The sequence below is a fragment of the Lissotriton vulgaris genome, chromosome 3_1 (genome assembly GCF_964263255.1).
Source record: "Lissotriton vulgaris chromosome 3_1, aLisVul1.2, whole genome shotgun sequence".
Taxonomy (NCBI): domain Eukaryota; kingdom Metazoa; phylum Chordata; class Amphibia; order Caudata; family Salamandridae; genus Lissotriton; species Lissotriton vulgaris.
This window is the reverse complement of record NC_141689.1, coordinates 340,185,952-340,202,612: the sequence shown is the minus strand read 5'-3', so window position 1 is coordinate 340,202,612 and position 16,661 is coordinate 340,185,952. Positions and strand designations below refer to the sequence as shown.

At 48.4% G+C, this 16,661-nt stretch overlaps 1 protein-coding gene across 2 annotated transcripts in view; it reads left to right on the top strand.

The window, feature by feature from the left end:
- Positions 1-16,661, top strand: part of NUP155 (nucleoporin 155) — an 871,946-nt gene that overhangs the window by 757,444 nt on the left and 97,841 nt on the right. For both annotated transcript variants that reach the window (XM_086960546.1, XM_086960547.1), the window contains one exon: positions 4,885-4,995. In XM_086960546.1, coding sequence (XP_086816672.1) covers positions 4,885-4,995 — 111 coding nt within the window. The remainder of the gene's footprint in view (positions 1-4,884; positions 4,996-16,661) is intronic.

Here is a 16,661-nt window from a genome sequence, read left to right as displayed (position 1 = left end):
TCCCTGAGGGACACATGCAAAGTGTTGGGCATCCCCCACGAAGGGAACGATCCTGAAGACGATTCTGGACAAAGGCCCTCTCACTCTAACTCTTCACACCAAGCGAGCGACGGCTGGCAACAGGTGAGACGCAGACGCTCACCCAAGAAAGGATTTAGGCCGGATCCTGAAACAGTGGCTCAAGAGCATGAAGCGGCAATTCTAGAGGTTTCCAAGGACACTAAAGCCGGATCGTGAGCAGACGAGAGTGGGGGTGCTTATCCGCTTCTCACTAGCATTGCCGAGGGGGGGGGGGGGCTTCGGGCTCGCCATGGACACGCTTTCCCACTACCAGACAATTTACCACAGGCCTGGACTACTTTTGGAGAGGCCTGGGACAATGTTCACTAGTTAGGGTTTCACAGTTGGGGTTGGGGCACGGGGGGAGGGGTGGGGAGCGGAAGGACAGGGGTCTCAGTGTGTTCAATTTGTACAGACGGTAAGCAGGAATGTGGAGGGTGACAGTAGACCAAGGCTTCAGCAGTCAAGGCACGCGTCTCCCAATGGCTGAGGAGCCCATCCAGATTCTCACCCTTAATGTAAAAGGGCTAAACAACCCCGTTAAAAGGAGGGCGGTCATCTCTTTCCTAGAACATTCAGGGGCAGATACATGCCTTCTCCAGGAGACACACTTATTAGCTAAAGACTGGCACTGCATGAAATCCAGGGCTTTCCCGCATCAATACTACTCCTCCACGAATGAGAAAAAAGCAGGTGTGGCCATATTGGTGGCAAGGCACTTTAAGGGACGAGTAGGCGACGAACTTGCAGAAATTAAGGGCAGACTCCTGGCTTATACGGGTCTGATAGGCACAACAACACTCACGGTGGGGTCCATTTACGCACCTAATTCCAAACAAGAAACCTTTCTTACAGGGGCACTCTCAGATGCACTAGCCGGAGACACGAGACACGGGACACGTCCTGATGGGGGGAGACCAGAACCTGGTCATGGACAACGAGAAGGATAGATCGGGGCGGAGATTTGGTGACTCTGGGGCTCTCTCCACAGCAGGGAGGCAATGGGTGGCAGACAGGGGGTTAGTAGACGTATGGAGGGAAAAACATTGCACGGCCCCGGGGTACACTTTCTATTCCCATGTGCACCACACATACGCCAGAATAGACCATTTTATAGGATCCGCTGAATTGACTTCCAGGATACGTGATGTAGTAGTTGCCCCGGCTGCACTGTGGGACCATGACGCAGTGGTCCTTCAACTGACGGTCCCACGTACGCCCCACCGCAGAGGTAAATGGTGCCTCAGAGAAAACATACTTACACGCCCGGAGGTTACCAAACAATTATCCCAAAGTATCTCTGACTACTTAAGACGAAATGACACAGAAGAGGGGACTCAGGCGACGGTTTGGGGAGCACTGAAGGCGGTCCTTCGGGGGGAGATAATGGCGATCACAGCGGCAGATAACAAGGAGCGTAAAGAACGACGTAAGGAATTGACGGATAAGGTGTTAGAACTGGAGAGGGTACACTGCCGAACGGGGGCCCCGAGAATCTGGCGTCAATTGAAGGCGGCAAGGGCACAACTAGCGAGCCTAGACCTAGACAGGGCGGAATACACGGCACTCCGCCTCCGCCACACGTACTATGTGGGGGGGGGAATAAGACTGGCCGTCTGTTGGCCAGCAAACTAAAGGCGAGGGCGGTCCATTTGAGGATTCCCAACATTCGCGCGGAAGGGGGGGAGGAAGCCAGAGAGGACGACCACATCGCGGAAGCCTTCAGGGCCTTTTATGCCAAACTCTATGCAGCGGACCCTGATTTAGATCAGGATGCTGGGCCTGCGTACCTGGAGACCGCGGACGTTACGGCCATAAACGAAGCGAACGCACAGGCAATAGAGACCCCGATACCCCTGGAAGAGGTAATATCGGCGATCGCAAGACTCAAACCACTGAAAGCTCCGGGGCCGGGTGGCTTCTCCGCCAGCTTCTATAAAACGTTTTGCACTCCTATAGCGCCGGTGCTCACGAAACTATTTAATTCCTTTCAAGGCCCAGGTTCGATACCACAAAAGATGCTGGAGGCAGAGGTTATCGTCTTACCGAAGCCAGGGAAAGACCCAACTATGTGTTCGGCATATAGGCCGATATCACTCCTTAACCTGGACCTGAAGTTGTTCACCGGGATCTTGGCTGCACGACTTGGCCCTTGTTTGCCGGGGGTTATAGAACCGGACCAGGCGGGCTTTGTCCCCAGCAGGCAGTGTGCGGACAATACTAAACATCTGATGCACGTAATAGATAAGGCGAACTTCAATGCCTCAGACGCGGCCTTGCTGTCAGTCGACGCGGAAAAAGCGTTTGACCGTGTGGATTGGCAAGATATGAATAACACCCTGGCGAGATTCGGCCTGGGAGATAGGTTCCAAGCCTTGGTAGCCAGCTGCTATGCATCTCCCCGGGCGACGATCAAAGTCAACGGGGCGAGCTCCAAGACGTTCGAAATCCGGCGAGGCACGCGGCAGGGCTGCCCGCTCTCACCGCTACTATTCGCCCTTTACGTGGAACCCTTCGCCCAACATATCCGAAACAACACAGACATCACGGGTATCAAATTCGGGGGAGAGGAGCAGACCATTAGCCTATATGCAGACGACATCCTAGTCGCTGTGGACAATCCCAGGGTGTCTGTACCAGCATTCCTGAGGGAGATGGAGCGCTTCGGGCGGTCTCAGGATTCAAGATGAATGTGGGAAAGTCCGTTATTCTCCCCCTGGACGGCAATACCTGCCGAGCCAACAGGGGAACGCTTCATATAGAGGGGCTGGCTGTGCAAACTGCACTGCCGTATTTAGGAATTGATCTAACTCCCTCAACAGCCCAGACAGTCGAACTTAAGTACTCCAAAGTTCTGACACTCCTTCAGGGGGACATATCAAGATGGCGTCAACAACCGCTCTTGTGGTTGGGCCGGGTTGCCGCGGTCAAGATGTCCCTGTTACCGAAAGTGTTATACCTGTTCCAGACTATCCCGGTCACTCCTCCATTGGGTATGCTTAAAAAGCTGCAGGATACCATACTTCAGTTCGTCTGGGCTATCAAACGCCCCCGGCTCCGACGTGAACTGGTCACTAGGACGACGACGGCGGAGGGTTGATTGGGGGTACCTGACCTGAAGCACTATTTTCAGTCGGCACAGTTGAGATACCTCCTGGAGTGGTCCCGGCCACTCTACGAAAAGCACTGGCTTTTCCAAGACAGAGCGATGGCGGGTACGCCACTGTGGAGAGTCCCTTTTCTAGCACGGGCGGACAGACCAACCTACCTCAAAAAATTGCCCATCACCAGAACACTCCTCCAGGTATGGGACGCGGTAGCGGTCCAGAGAGGCCTGACAACCTTTCCCTCACCAATGACGCCCCTGCTGGACAACCCGGCGTTTCCGCCGGGGGTGCCCCCCGGCTCCTTTCCCCAATGGCGACAAATCGAATGCGGCTCCACGGGACACTTATTCGACCTCCAGGGCTTCATGACGCTAGACACGATAACAGACACATATGGACTTGACAAACCACACCGATTTCAGTATTTTCAGTTGCGGCACTGGCTCACACACAAAGACGTTGAACCCCTCGTCGGCCGCACCCTCACCACATATGAAAAGTGGCTACTCAGTAAGTCTAACGATTCGAAGGCCATCCCAGAATTATATAAAATGCTAGCCCCCACGCCACTCACAACGAGATAGGCGGGTTAGAAAAGATCGGAGGAACTGGGTCGCCCACTCTCAGACACAGAATGGCGAGACATCTACTATCGAGCACACCACACAGCTAGGAACACAGCCAGCAAAGAATTGGCGGTGAAAGTGGCCTATTATTGGCACCTGACACCGGAACGCCTACATCAAGGTAACCCTCGGAGAGACCCCTCGTGTTGGAGGGGGTGCAGGGACCATGATACACATACTATGGGAATGCAAAGAAGTGCAGGAGTATTGGGAGGAAGTACTCAGACATCGACACATACTTTGAAACAGAGCTTCCCCGTTTCCCGGCATATACGATCCTTGGTCTCCCCAATAGACTCATGTTCCCACTTAAATCCATTAGAGGTAGACAGATGGGGCTGGCATTAGGTGCTGCAACACAACACATCCTCTCCCTATGGGGAACGACACGGAAACCCACACACACACATGATGGTTGCATCGATTATGGTATGTAATGGGGATGGAGAGAATCCAGGCTTCACTCACGCAAACATCTGACACATTCAAAGAAATATGGCAACCCATACTCGCCCTACTCACTAGGGAATTTACTGAGCTCACATGTCCTCAGACTATCAGATGAATTCCACAACAGGACGTCAGAGGAGACACGTAGGGCCTAGACCAGATCCCCTCAGACACTGGCTAAAGATGAACACACCAGGAGGAGGGAGGTGGGAGGGAGATGGGAGAGGGAGGGAAGGGGCAGTTGGGGTTAGGGAGGGTCTAGGGAAGGGTAGGGGCATAAAAGATTCAGCTTGCACGGTTTGCTCAGATCCCCACTTTCTGTACTTCCACGACAAAAGGCAGTTGCCCCTGCATCCCAGGTATCCGGGGTAGATGAGCTACGATGGGAAGGGAATCTAGGGACGAGCAATGTTGATCCACTTATTGTATTGTGCTGCTTTGCTGAATCCAATAAAATACATTTGATCAACAAAAAAAAAGGAGTTCCATTTTCTGGTCAAGTTATGTTTCCCATTGCTTGTAGTCAGATGCAGATAATGTGATTAAGACAAGCAGTGTATCTACATAGACCATATAATGCACAGAAGTTTGATGTTATAGTTTATATCCTACATGATAACATTCTTAAATGGTTCTTTCAGAGATGTGTGACAGTCTAGCAATGAGCTCAGCCGATCGAATGCAAGCATTGAATGTCAAGATGGTATTACTTGGAAAGATCTTTGCCGGCACGCCTCGCTATTTTCCTCTCGGTAAGTAACTGAAACACAATAGAATTGTAACTGTTCAGTTTTTAATTTTAGCATATTTTGACTCAGTCAAATCTCTTTATTTTGCTTGATTTACACAGCATAAATGAGCATATAAAACCAAACATAAACATTTAAAAGCAAACAATCCATACATTTATATACCCAGAGCCTCTCTAAAACCTGTATCCACAAATCCTTTTGGTACGCCAACTATTTTGCAATTGATCCTAAAAATGAATCGAATGACCATTTCAAAAGGATTCACAATACAGCGCTTCCTTTTCTGACTAAAGCAAAAGTACATTTAAGAAACATTCACAGTAAACCAATCTTGAACTAATCAAATAGTTTGGTCATTAGAAGCAGTAGAAATAAAATGAAATTAGTAAACACTTTACGGGTCTTCTAACTTAAAAATCAATATTATCCTTCATAGTTAGGGTGGTGCTGGAAATGGGGCGTTTTATAGAAACCATTAGATAAACCCAGTGTAAAAAATACATAATTCATTTATTAATTGTTTTCCCCAGATCCTAAGATGGATATTTCTAACTGCGCATTCTTCACCTTTAGAATATTCCCCTGCACCGGACTGGATTCAGAAATATTTACTGTGCTGTTATCGCATGTCACCAAATGTTAGTCGTATGGCTCTGTGTTGACTTTGGTCTGCCTCAGAAGTAATGGAGCGGAGCCACATGTACCTGCAGGCGCGCCAATGTCCATTCTTTTCTTTCCACATCTTTGAACACCGATCTGGAGCTGTACTCTCTTTGTTTTCGGTTTGACTAACTTTCAAATTGAATTACAGTGTGCAAGGGAACAATATCCTCACCTAAAACTACAGGTTTCAAACCATGCTGTGACTGTCATTAGCAGATGTTGGTGATGAACCAGCACAAGGTGTGCCTCTGGTGTTTGGGAACCAGGCTTGACTCCCAAGTTCTGTGAGGAGGGTGCCCTTATGCACGAATGTGTCCGGGTGTGAAGCGAAGCTCTACATCGTCAAACATCCAAAGTAGCCACACAAGTATCGCTGTAAGCAGTGGGTTCAGAACTGTGTTTGTTCTTGAGGCATATCTCACAACAGGTTGAGGTCATCTTACAAGTTGAAGGTCCAAATCGAAGTGGAAACAGAAGGCGACAAAGAAGGGCACGACCACAACCCACCACTTCTAAAGAGAAGTAGCAAAGGCATTCAGGTGCCAGTCGATCTCACTCCCGATCTCGTCTTGAGGAACCGATCTCACAGTTGATCCCGATGCGCCCTGATGCCATGCCACTATGAAAATGACATATGGGACCTATACAGGCACCACTCCTGCACGCTGCCTCCATCCAGTTCCTTTCTTTTAGCGTGGACCTGAAACTACCTCTCGTCTCTTTGAGACCCTTTCACCTTAAAAATGTTAGTGTGCAAGGGAATGGTGAAGAAGGCAGGGTTTAAACCTCATAACTACTGTTACATGCAAGTGTCTGTGACAGATCCTTATCAGTTTTGCCTGTGATGTCTGGGATCGTACCACATCTTCAAGGTCTGCTGTGACTGCATGTCTATGAACTCTAAATCCATATGGGACCGCGAGGCGAGACATCGCCATGCACCCCAAGACTCGATATATTAACCGGGCTAAGTCCAGGGGTTAGTCTTGGTCTCATTCCCTGTCCAGAAGTCTCAGGAGTCTGACCCGAGGTCAATCATCATCACACTCTAAACCTCGGGGTAAGTTGAAGAAAAAAATAAAACATCCAAACTGGACTCTTCCCCCTTCCTGCCACTCTCATACTCCTGAGAAGGTCCAAGGGTGTTGCTATGCCTCTCAATCTCACTCCCGAAGTCAGTCTATGCCGGAGCCCATCTCGCAACTTGTACCAGCACAACCAGAGTGACAGGGTGCTCTGTAACACAGTGCAAGGTCGAGGAATTCTGTGAGGCTAAGCCCCTTCTCTTCTCTTTCATGCGCCTGCAGGCTCCAGGACCTGAGAGGCCCTCCATCTTGGATTCCTTTGTTGGGTTTGACCTCAGTGCCAATAGTACTATCAAAACCTATCACTTGGACTCCCCAGCTTCCACAGGATTCTGCCTCCACCTTCCATGTTAGTTCCCGAAGTGTTGATGTCGACTTCATCATCGCCGGAGGAAGACAAGCCCATTTTGCTTTCTGACTCAGAGCTGCTCCGACCACGATGGTGGTAAGTTTTCACCGAACCACTGCATCTCCATTTGACCTACTAAGCGCCTCGTCTTGCACGGTATATCTCTTACTCTATATTAATTGTTTGGGACAGATTTCAATGATGGTTGATGCAGCACATGAAATTGGCCTACGTAAGTAAATAAGTAAGTAAACTGAATTTCTAAAGCACCTGGTTACACTAACAGTGAGTCCCCGCGCTAGTGCATAAACTCACGTGCAGCCCCAGGCGTCCCAGCACCACCTATTCTGACTCTAAAGGCATCCTCTTGAAAAAAGGAAGGTCTTTAAATCTTTGCGGAATACCGTTTCCGAGACTTCAAGGTGCAGCTTACTGGGTAGTCCATTCCACAGTTGCGCAGCCCGGAACCGGAAAGAAAGTGCTTATTTTGCGGTGGTAATGCAAAGGCGGGCCACTTTTGCTGATCTCCAGCTTGCCACCTTAGAGGTCAAAACCAATATTCTGACTGAAGTACTCCTGCCAGGGAAAACCACTGCTGAGCCTCTACTTGCTTTCAATGAGCCATTCACTGATCCCTACCTAGGGACCTGGGTCAAATGTTGCTCTAGTTCCACAGTCAATCGCCAAATTGTGGCGCAAGCATCATGTCCCTGGCAACCTTGCCTTTTTGTTTCAGGACCCCTCTGTGAGAAAGTGCCATCTTTCTTGCATTGGTATGCCCCCACTTTTTTCTGACTGCTGATGTGCTTTGACTGAGTGTGCCCTGGGCTCCTGCCAACCAGGTACCCAGGGACTGTGTTCCTTCCCTAAAAAATGTGTTGAAACAAAACCCAATTGGTACCTCTGGCCACCTATCAGCCCCTAGTAAATGGTACCCTAGGTACCCAGGGCATAGTGACCAGAGAAGACCCCTAAGGGCTGCAGCACTTATTGTGCCACCCTTAGGGGCCCTGTACCTGGGTAACCACACACTGCCCTTGGCAGGATGAGTGCCTAGGTACAGAACTAAACAAAGAGTCGACATGGCACACATCCCTGTATGCCATGCCTGTGAGAAGTTGGCCTAGTATATGATGATCACTATTCTAGTGAACACCTTGCACCAGTCCAAACAACCCTTATGGTGATGGTTGTAAGTCAACCTTATAGACCAGCTATCCTAGTGGTAGCGTGGACAGAACAGTCTTAGGCTAAAAGACTCTTGAGGGCGTGTAAAGCCAGCTGTTTTAACATATGTAACCCCTTGAATATCAAATGAAAGGACACCACACAGGATATATATAAAATATATATGTATTTATTTACGAACACACTCCTCTGAACTCTTTATGAGGTCAGAGGCAAAAGCACATCACAAGATACTTAGTCAGAATACGTTAAGTTGCACAATTTACAGTTAGGCACTAAGGGCGAAGCAAACCATATATTAAGAAATTTGTATAAGTACCACGTCACGAGAAAAGGGAAGGCCTAGGGCCTAGAGAATCGCTGGGGCTACACTATCTGAACCTTAGGTTAGGAGTAGGAGGCCCACAGGCGGCGTGTGCAGTGTCTTTACACACACGCGTGAGCCAATGCAAAGTCAATGGGAACTTAAGAGTTAGAAAAAGAAGGATTTAGGACACTTCCGGTTGAGCAAGAGGAAACAACTAAAAACCTAGACACTTGGATAGTCAATACCCTTGGGAGCACCAAAGTACTTGCGTTAACTCACCCACGGACGGCGGTGCATAGGTGTGAAGATGTGTCGGGTTTCGTCGTTGGATCCTATGGAGACCTGGAGAAAAGATGCTGCAGGCGACCAGGAGGAAGATGTCCGTGTGGATCCAAGGGTGGATCGAGGATGTATTTCTTAATGGTAACAATTGTAAACAATCACTAAGCGGTATACTTCGGTGGCAAGGTATTAATTTGCATGGGGCCTGTGAGGGGACTTCAAATAACCTTTCATGTCACCAGCACAGCACACCTGCAACACAAATAGAGCCATTCTTTAGACGGCTTTCTAACGGGAGCTATATTCTAATAGTGGACCACAGCTGTTGTGGCATGGTGCCAGGGAAAGCCTATCTCGTAAGCGTTAGTTCCATGGTCACTTGCTGTATGCAAGTATTATATCCAAACGGCACTCCAGAAACGGAGACGACGATTTGGCCTTCTTTGAATATCTCTTCTATTCGAATTGATACTTAAAGCAGAATGAAGTCTATTTTTTTACAGACAACCGTGCTTTTAACGTCATCAAAAGAAACGTATGATCTTCTGGTTGCAAGGACAACGGCATAGATACATACCCTTTTATCAACAAATTGCCCCGTGCATTTCGTAGAAATGCTAAGCCAAATCCTAAATATGTCTGATACCAGTGGTATCCCACATATATTTAAGACAATTTTTTCGGGGCTGTTAACACCCTTCAAAACAGTTCTGGGCATTTTTCCCAATTTTGTCCATTCTTTTGTCCACTACTTTTGGGACTCGTAGCAGGAATTTAATTTTTGATCCTTCTGCCCGATAAGGCAAGCCAAGTCGCAGACAAGACTCCAGCAACGATGGAAGAAACGATCCTAGCTATACGCTATCGGGACCGCATAACTAAAGTCCTAAGAGATCTGAATATGACCTGGTTTTTCATTCAGACCAATCTGGCAAAATTGCATCCTACCTGTGCTTCGATGTATGCTATGCGGAGAAGAATGTGTGTTGGACGTCTGTCTTACACTACCATCAGCAGAACCATTGGATACAGATACTTTGCTAAGTCTTGTAACGGCTCATGCATCGTGTTGTCCCCAGCGGCTACCCATTCTGATGACGGCATTCGTTGAGACTTCACCACTACGATTAGGTGGCAGTGAAGTACGAGATGAGAGCAGCATCACCCAGGTACGACCTTCTGTGAGCATTGCTGATCCTGACATCGATGATAGCAATCATTCTCCCTACTGCACTGTTGCGGCATTTTCAAACTTGGTCGAACTTTCACCTGATGTCATAGACCAAGTTTTTTGCGAGTCTGTCTGAAATGATGTTTTCCCCTGAACAGAAAGAATAACTTTTTAAGCAACGAGCACACAGCGTTCCCCAGAACTCTGAATTCGGACTTCAGCTTTGATAAACAAAAGCTACTGAAAACATTTGGAACTATTTTCTCCCCTGAAAGCGATTTTTTTTCAAACTTCCAAAATATTTACCTTTTTCTGACACATGTACTCTGCTTAAAGTAGAGCTATTCTTAAAGAACAGAGCTTCTATTTTTAGGAACTCTAGAGACAGTATATTACCTCAGCCTCTAGCACATTTACAGCAACTGTATTCATATGTGATGGAATGGTCTCGACCTTCTTTTCTGTATTAAGAGCCATTTCATGTGTAATTTTCGCAAATCGTTCAGCTAATATATATAAGCATGTTTAACTGAATGATTACACTGCTTGAAAAGCGTACAGTACCAATAATCATTTTCGTGTATTTCGCATACACCATTTCGAATGCAAAAAATGTATTTTGGGGTGGGTTGGAATACACATGCACCTTTAAATGTTTACTATCGCTTAGTTTTTAGTAATGATGGACATTAGATCGTGGAGTGGGTATTGTGTTTTTATCTAGGAACCTAAATCGATATTTCTATTTTATGCCCTTGTACGGTTATAATCAATAATATCCCTATAATGGCATAGGAATCATATCCATAGTTGTAGCCCATGCAGTTACATTAAGCAAGGCTACTTCCCCGGACTCCTAGAAAGCACAACGAGTTCTCTAAACAAACCAAACCTCCAGCAACCTGGGAAATCCCTATTTGCTTTTGTTTTGATTTCGTCCTAGAACTTCTGTGAAGCACTGAAAGAACGGCCAGTTCTTAGTGACATCTTTATTGACGTCTTATGTCCAGCCTTACATCAAACCCAGCACCTTTCAGGTATAAATATACCAACGTTGCCTTAAGCAAACACACAGTGGTGGATTTGGAGCCGAGCAGCTATCTACTTGCCCGAGAGCCCAGCTGATGTGAGAGCCCACGGATGCTGCCCCTCCCTTTTGACGCACTGAGAGAGACGCTGACTTTTCTCCTGCCGAGAAATCCAGCTCCGGTGTTCTCAGCTGCCTTCGCGGGCTGCTGGGATATCGAGTCCTGAAAGAGAGATACCAGACCTCCTGCATTCTATTACCCAGGTACGGAGCTGACTAAACCCTTAAAGAGAATTCTTGAGTCAGATTCTTGGCAAAACCAACTTAACTTAAACTGCTACTTACTTACTCCTTCCCACGTATTAGGGTTAGGTCAGGTACACCGGGGTAGGCGTTTTTAGAAGCACCAGTTGAGTACGTTAGTCAATGTATATATGTATGTATATATTTTATCCATTTTAAAGTATCTAATGGCTAAGAAACCATATCAATGCTTTTACAGTATTATTTCATAATACTCCTTTTACTGTACGCACTTTACTTTACATTAAGTATTGCAATTATGGCAATTCATTTCTCTTGCATGAGAAAGAAGACTGCTCAATAAATTACACCTTTTATTGAAAACGCTCGTCTCTCTTTTCTCTGCACTCTGGTGAAACTAAGTACGCACGATTGACTGAGTGAAATAGCTGTCTATTGTTTTCACACGACTCTAGAGATACACTCTTATTCTGAGGGAGCAGAGTTGTCATGTTATATGGTTTTCAGAAGCTAATTCCTTCTTGTCTATCCAGGGAGGTTAAACCTCGTTTAATCGAGAAAGTTTCTAGTGACCTCTGAGCTAGCTGGCAAACCTTAAGTCTAATATAGTCAGTAGAGACCTAGTCGACCTCAGTCCTACGTCTACACTGCTGAATATATTATTCCAATGCGCAGAGCCTATTGGGAATATAGGAACTACACTACAATACCCCCATGCACCAAGCCTATAGTTGTTTAGACCCATTTCAGTTGTCTTCTGCTGGTGCGATGAATGTTCAGGGATTGAGCTACCAGGTGCGTTTTCTCTTGGACCCTGCTCCCCTGCTGTTTGAATGTGGACTGGTGGGTTTATAGACCTCTCATTTCCCTGTTGTGACCCCATCTAGAGCCTCATAGAGACTGGAACTGCCTTGACTGTCATGTCCGACTGGATTACCATCAGAGATTAAACAGGGAGAGAAACTGATCTGGCATAATGTTAGCCTGGCTCCTTAAGCGAAGATGGTCCCCACCAACAACACTTTCCCTGACCTAGGCGGACTGTGATAAGACACGCAGCGATCAATCTGGCTTAGTGTGACCATTTGACACAGGTATATGCGGCCCCTTTGGGGGTCTCTACACACAGAGTAGATACATTCCTAAGTGTTGTCACAGTCTCTAGGCTATTGGCGGACAAAATGGACAGCCTGGTAAGGGGATACGAATGGACGAATTACAAGAGGCCCTCTGAGACATAGCTTCTTAGGAAGTGCCCAGGACCTGACAGCCCACCTCTAGAATACTACCAGACATATTCCACTGAACTACTCCCTAGGCTTCTGGAAACACTTCGAGAGGAGAAAGCGAATAGTACCCTGCCTGTACACATGCGAGAGGCTTTAAAAATCATGCTGCTGAAGCCTAGTAAAGACCAGAGGAATCCCGGGTCATTCTGATCGCTATACATTTTAAAAGTGAACATCAAAAGCGAAGTGTCTGGGCCACGTAGTCCCACACTTGGTCCATACTGATCATTGTGGCTTTATGCTGGGGATTGGCACCTACCGTAACTTACAGCAGCTTTCTCATCTCATCTCATGCATGCCACACTGGAAGTGATGGAAGAGGCAGCATTGTTGCCCTAGACAATGTAGCAAAATTAGGTAGTAGTGTTCACAAGGAAACTTTCACACCTTACATTAACAAACAGTATTTTAGTACATATAAATTGGTACGCGACAATTGATTTAAATAGTGGGAAGGGTGCTCAAGAAACTCAACATGCCCTAGACATTGAGAAAACATTTGATACCCTCTCCTGGGATTATTTGTGGGAAGTGCTACGAAGTAAGCATGGGCTGAAAATTTGTTCCGCTCGTGGAATTTGCGGATTTTCCACGATTCCGCGAATCTCGCGAAATCGCGGTTAAATCCGCGTATCAGCAGGGACGAATTTTCAGCCAAGTACTTACAGGGTTACAGCAGCAGGTGCAAAAGTTGAAGCTAATTTTTTGTAACCTTTTACAAAAGGGTTACAAAGAAATTAACTTCAACTTGGGCACCTGCTGCTGTAAGCCTGTAAGTGCTTCCTGGCGCCTCGTTGCCTACTTGCAACTATTCTCTGACCCTGCTCTGACCCTTGAAGTAGGGTCGGAGAATAGTTACAAGTAGGCAATGAGGCGCCTGTCACGAAAATTAAACCTCAACAGGAAGCACTGACAGATAATTTGCAATGCAATAGGTCTCGCATTAGGAAAGTTTGAGGTATTGGTCTTGTAAATGACAATTTTTTTTATTTATGTGTTGGTTTTGAAAATAGCTAAATTAATAGCTTTGTCATTTACAATGCCAATAGATTATAACTTTCGCAAATGTGACACCTATAGCATTTGTAATGCAACGTGTTTTGTATTTACGTGACTTAGATGTATTGATATTACAAATTACAATGGCTTTTCATTTTTTAAATTAATTAATACTTAAATAAAAGTGATTTTAATTTATAATGGCAATAGCTTAAACTTATGTAATTAACTTTTGTGAAGATTATGTTGAGTGTATTTTATTGGGACAAAAATCCAAGAACAGAAGTGAAATATTAACATCTTTTTGTGACATTTGTAATAAAGCTTGAAACATTGAGAGAACATATTTGAACCAATTGTTGTTGAATGGTTGCGCAGATTGATGCTAGGGTGGCGCTGAGTGGTGCTGTGGTGGTGCTGTGGTGGTGCTGAGTGGTGCTGTGGTGGTGATGTGGTGGTGCTGAGTGGTGATGTGGTGGTGCTGAGTGGTGCTGTGGTGGTGATGAGTGGTGCTGTGGTGGTGCTGAGTGGTGCTGTGGTGATGATGAGTGGTGCTGAGTGATAATGGGATGGTGCTGAGTGATGCTGGGGTGGTGCTGAGTGGTGCTGTGTGATGCTGTGGTGCTGCTGAGTGATAATGTGGTGATGCTGTGGTGGTGCTGAGTGATGCTGTGGTGGCGCTGAGTTGTGCTGAGTGGTGCTGTGGTGGTGCTGAGTGGTGCTGTGGTGGTGCTGATGGTGCTGTGGTGGTGCTGAGTGATGCTGTGGTGGTGCTGAGTGATGCTGTGGTGGTGCTGAGTGATGCTGTGGTGGTGCTGAGTGATGCTGTGGTGGTGCTGAGTGATGCTGTGGTGTGCTGAGTAATGCTGTGGTGGTGCTGAGTGATGCTGTGGTGATGCTGTGGTGGTGCTGAGTGATGCTGTGGTGGTGCTGAGTGATGCTGTAGTGGTGCTGAGTGATGCTGTGGTGGTGCTGAGTGGTGCTGTGGTGGTGCTGAGTGGTGCTGTGGTGGTGCTGAGTGATGGTGTGGTGGCGCTGAGTGATGCTGTGGTGGTACTGAGTGGTGCTGTGGTGGCGCTGCTGAGTGGTGCTGCTGAGTGGCGCTGCTGAGTGGCGCTGCTGCTGAGTGGCGCTGCTGCTGAGTGGCGCTGCTGAGTGGCGCTGCTGAGTGGCGCTGCTGAGTGGCGCTGCTGAGTGGCGCTGCTGAGTGGCGCTGCTGAGTGGCGCTGCTGAGTGGTGCTGCTGAGTGGTGCTGTGGCGCTGCTGAGTGGTGCTGTGGCGGTGCTGAGTGGTGCTGTGGTGGTGCTGAGTGGTGCTGTGGCGGTGCTGAGTGGTGCTGTGGCGGTGCTGAGTGGTGCTGTGGTGGTGCTGAGTGGTGCTGTGGTGGTGCTGAGTGGTGCTGTGGTGGTGCTGAGTGTTAATGTGGTGGTGCTGAGTGGTGCTGTGGTGGTGCTGAGTGGTGCTGTGGTGGTGCTGAGTGTTAATGTGGTGGTGCTGAGTGATAATGTGGTGGTGCTGAGTGATAATGTGGTGGTGCTGAGTGATAATGTGGTGGTGCTGAGTGATAATGTGGTGGTGCTGAGTGATGCTGTGGTGGTGCTGAGTGGTGCTGTGGTGGTGCTGAGTGGTGCTGTGGTGGTGCTGAGTGGTGCTGTGGTGGTGCTGAGTGGTGCTGTGGTGGTGCTGAGTGGTGCTGTGGTGGTGCTGAGTGGTGCTGTGGTGGTGCTGAGTGGTGCTGTGGTGGTGCTGAGTGGTGCTGTGGTGGTGCTGAGTGGTGCTGTGGTGGTCCTGAGTGGTGCTGTGGTGGTCCTGAGTGGTGCTGTGGTGGTGCTGAGTGGTGCTGTGGTGGTGCTGAGTGGTGCTGTGGTGGTGCTGAGTGATGCTGTGGTGGTGCTGAGTGGTGCTGTGGTGGTGCTGAGTTGTGCTGTGGTGGCGCTGTGGTGGCGCTGAGTGATGGTGTGGTGGCACTGCTGAGTGGTGCTGTGGTGGCGCTGCTGAGTGGCGCTGCTGAGTGGCGCTGCTGAGTGGCGCTGCTGAGTGGCGCTGCTGAGTGGCGCTGCTGAGTGGCGCTGCTGAGTGGCGCTGTGGTGCTGCTGAGTGGTGCTGTGGTGCTGCTGAGTGGTGCTGTGGCGCTGCTGAGTGGTGCTGTGGCGCTGCTGAGTGGTGCTGTGGCGGTGCTGAGTGGTGCTGTGGTGGTGCTGTGGTGCTGTGGTGGTGCTGAGTGTTAATGTGGTGGTGCTGAGTGGTGGTGCTGAGTGGTGCTGTGGTGGTGCTGAGTGTTAATGTGGTGGTGCTGAGTGTTAATGTGGTGGTGCTGAGTAATAATGTGATGGTGCTGAGTGGTGCTGTGGTGGTGCTGAGTGGTGCTGTGGTGGTCCTGAGTGGTGGTGCTGTGGTGGTCCTGAGTGGTGGTGCTGAGTGGTGGTGCTGAGTGGTGCTGTGGTGGTGCTGTGGTGGTGCTGTGGTGGTGCTGAGTGGTGCTGTGGTGGTGCTGAGTGGTGCTGTGGTGGTGCTGAGTGATAATGTGGTGGTGCTGAGTGATAATGTGGTGGTGCTGAGAGATGCTGGGGTAGCGCTGAGTGGTGATGTGGTAATGCAAAGGGCAGAAAGGCACAAAAAGCAGTGTAACAAAGGGCAGAAGGGCAGAAAAACAAGGGAAAAACGAGTCTAACAGAGGGCAGAAAGGCACAAAAACGAGTCTTCCAGAGGGCAGAAGGGCAGAAAAACAAGGGAATAACAGAGGGCAGAAGGGCACAAAAACGAGTCTAACAGAGGGCAGAAGGGCAGAAAAACAAGGGAAAAACGAGTCTGACAGAGGGCAGAAGGGCACAAAAAACGAGTCTAACAGGGGGCAGAATGAATCCCGCCCTGCGTGTTTGTCCACGAAGATGCCACCGTTTTGTGCAATACCTCTACTCAACTGGAGTACTTTCTACTGTCTAATCAGTAAGTGCTCCCTCGTTGTCCAATGTATAGGGGCAGATTTACAATAACTGGCGCATCCCCAGGGATGCGCCAGTTATTGTGCGCTGCAGCTTCGCC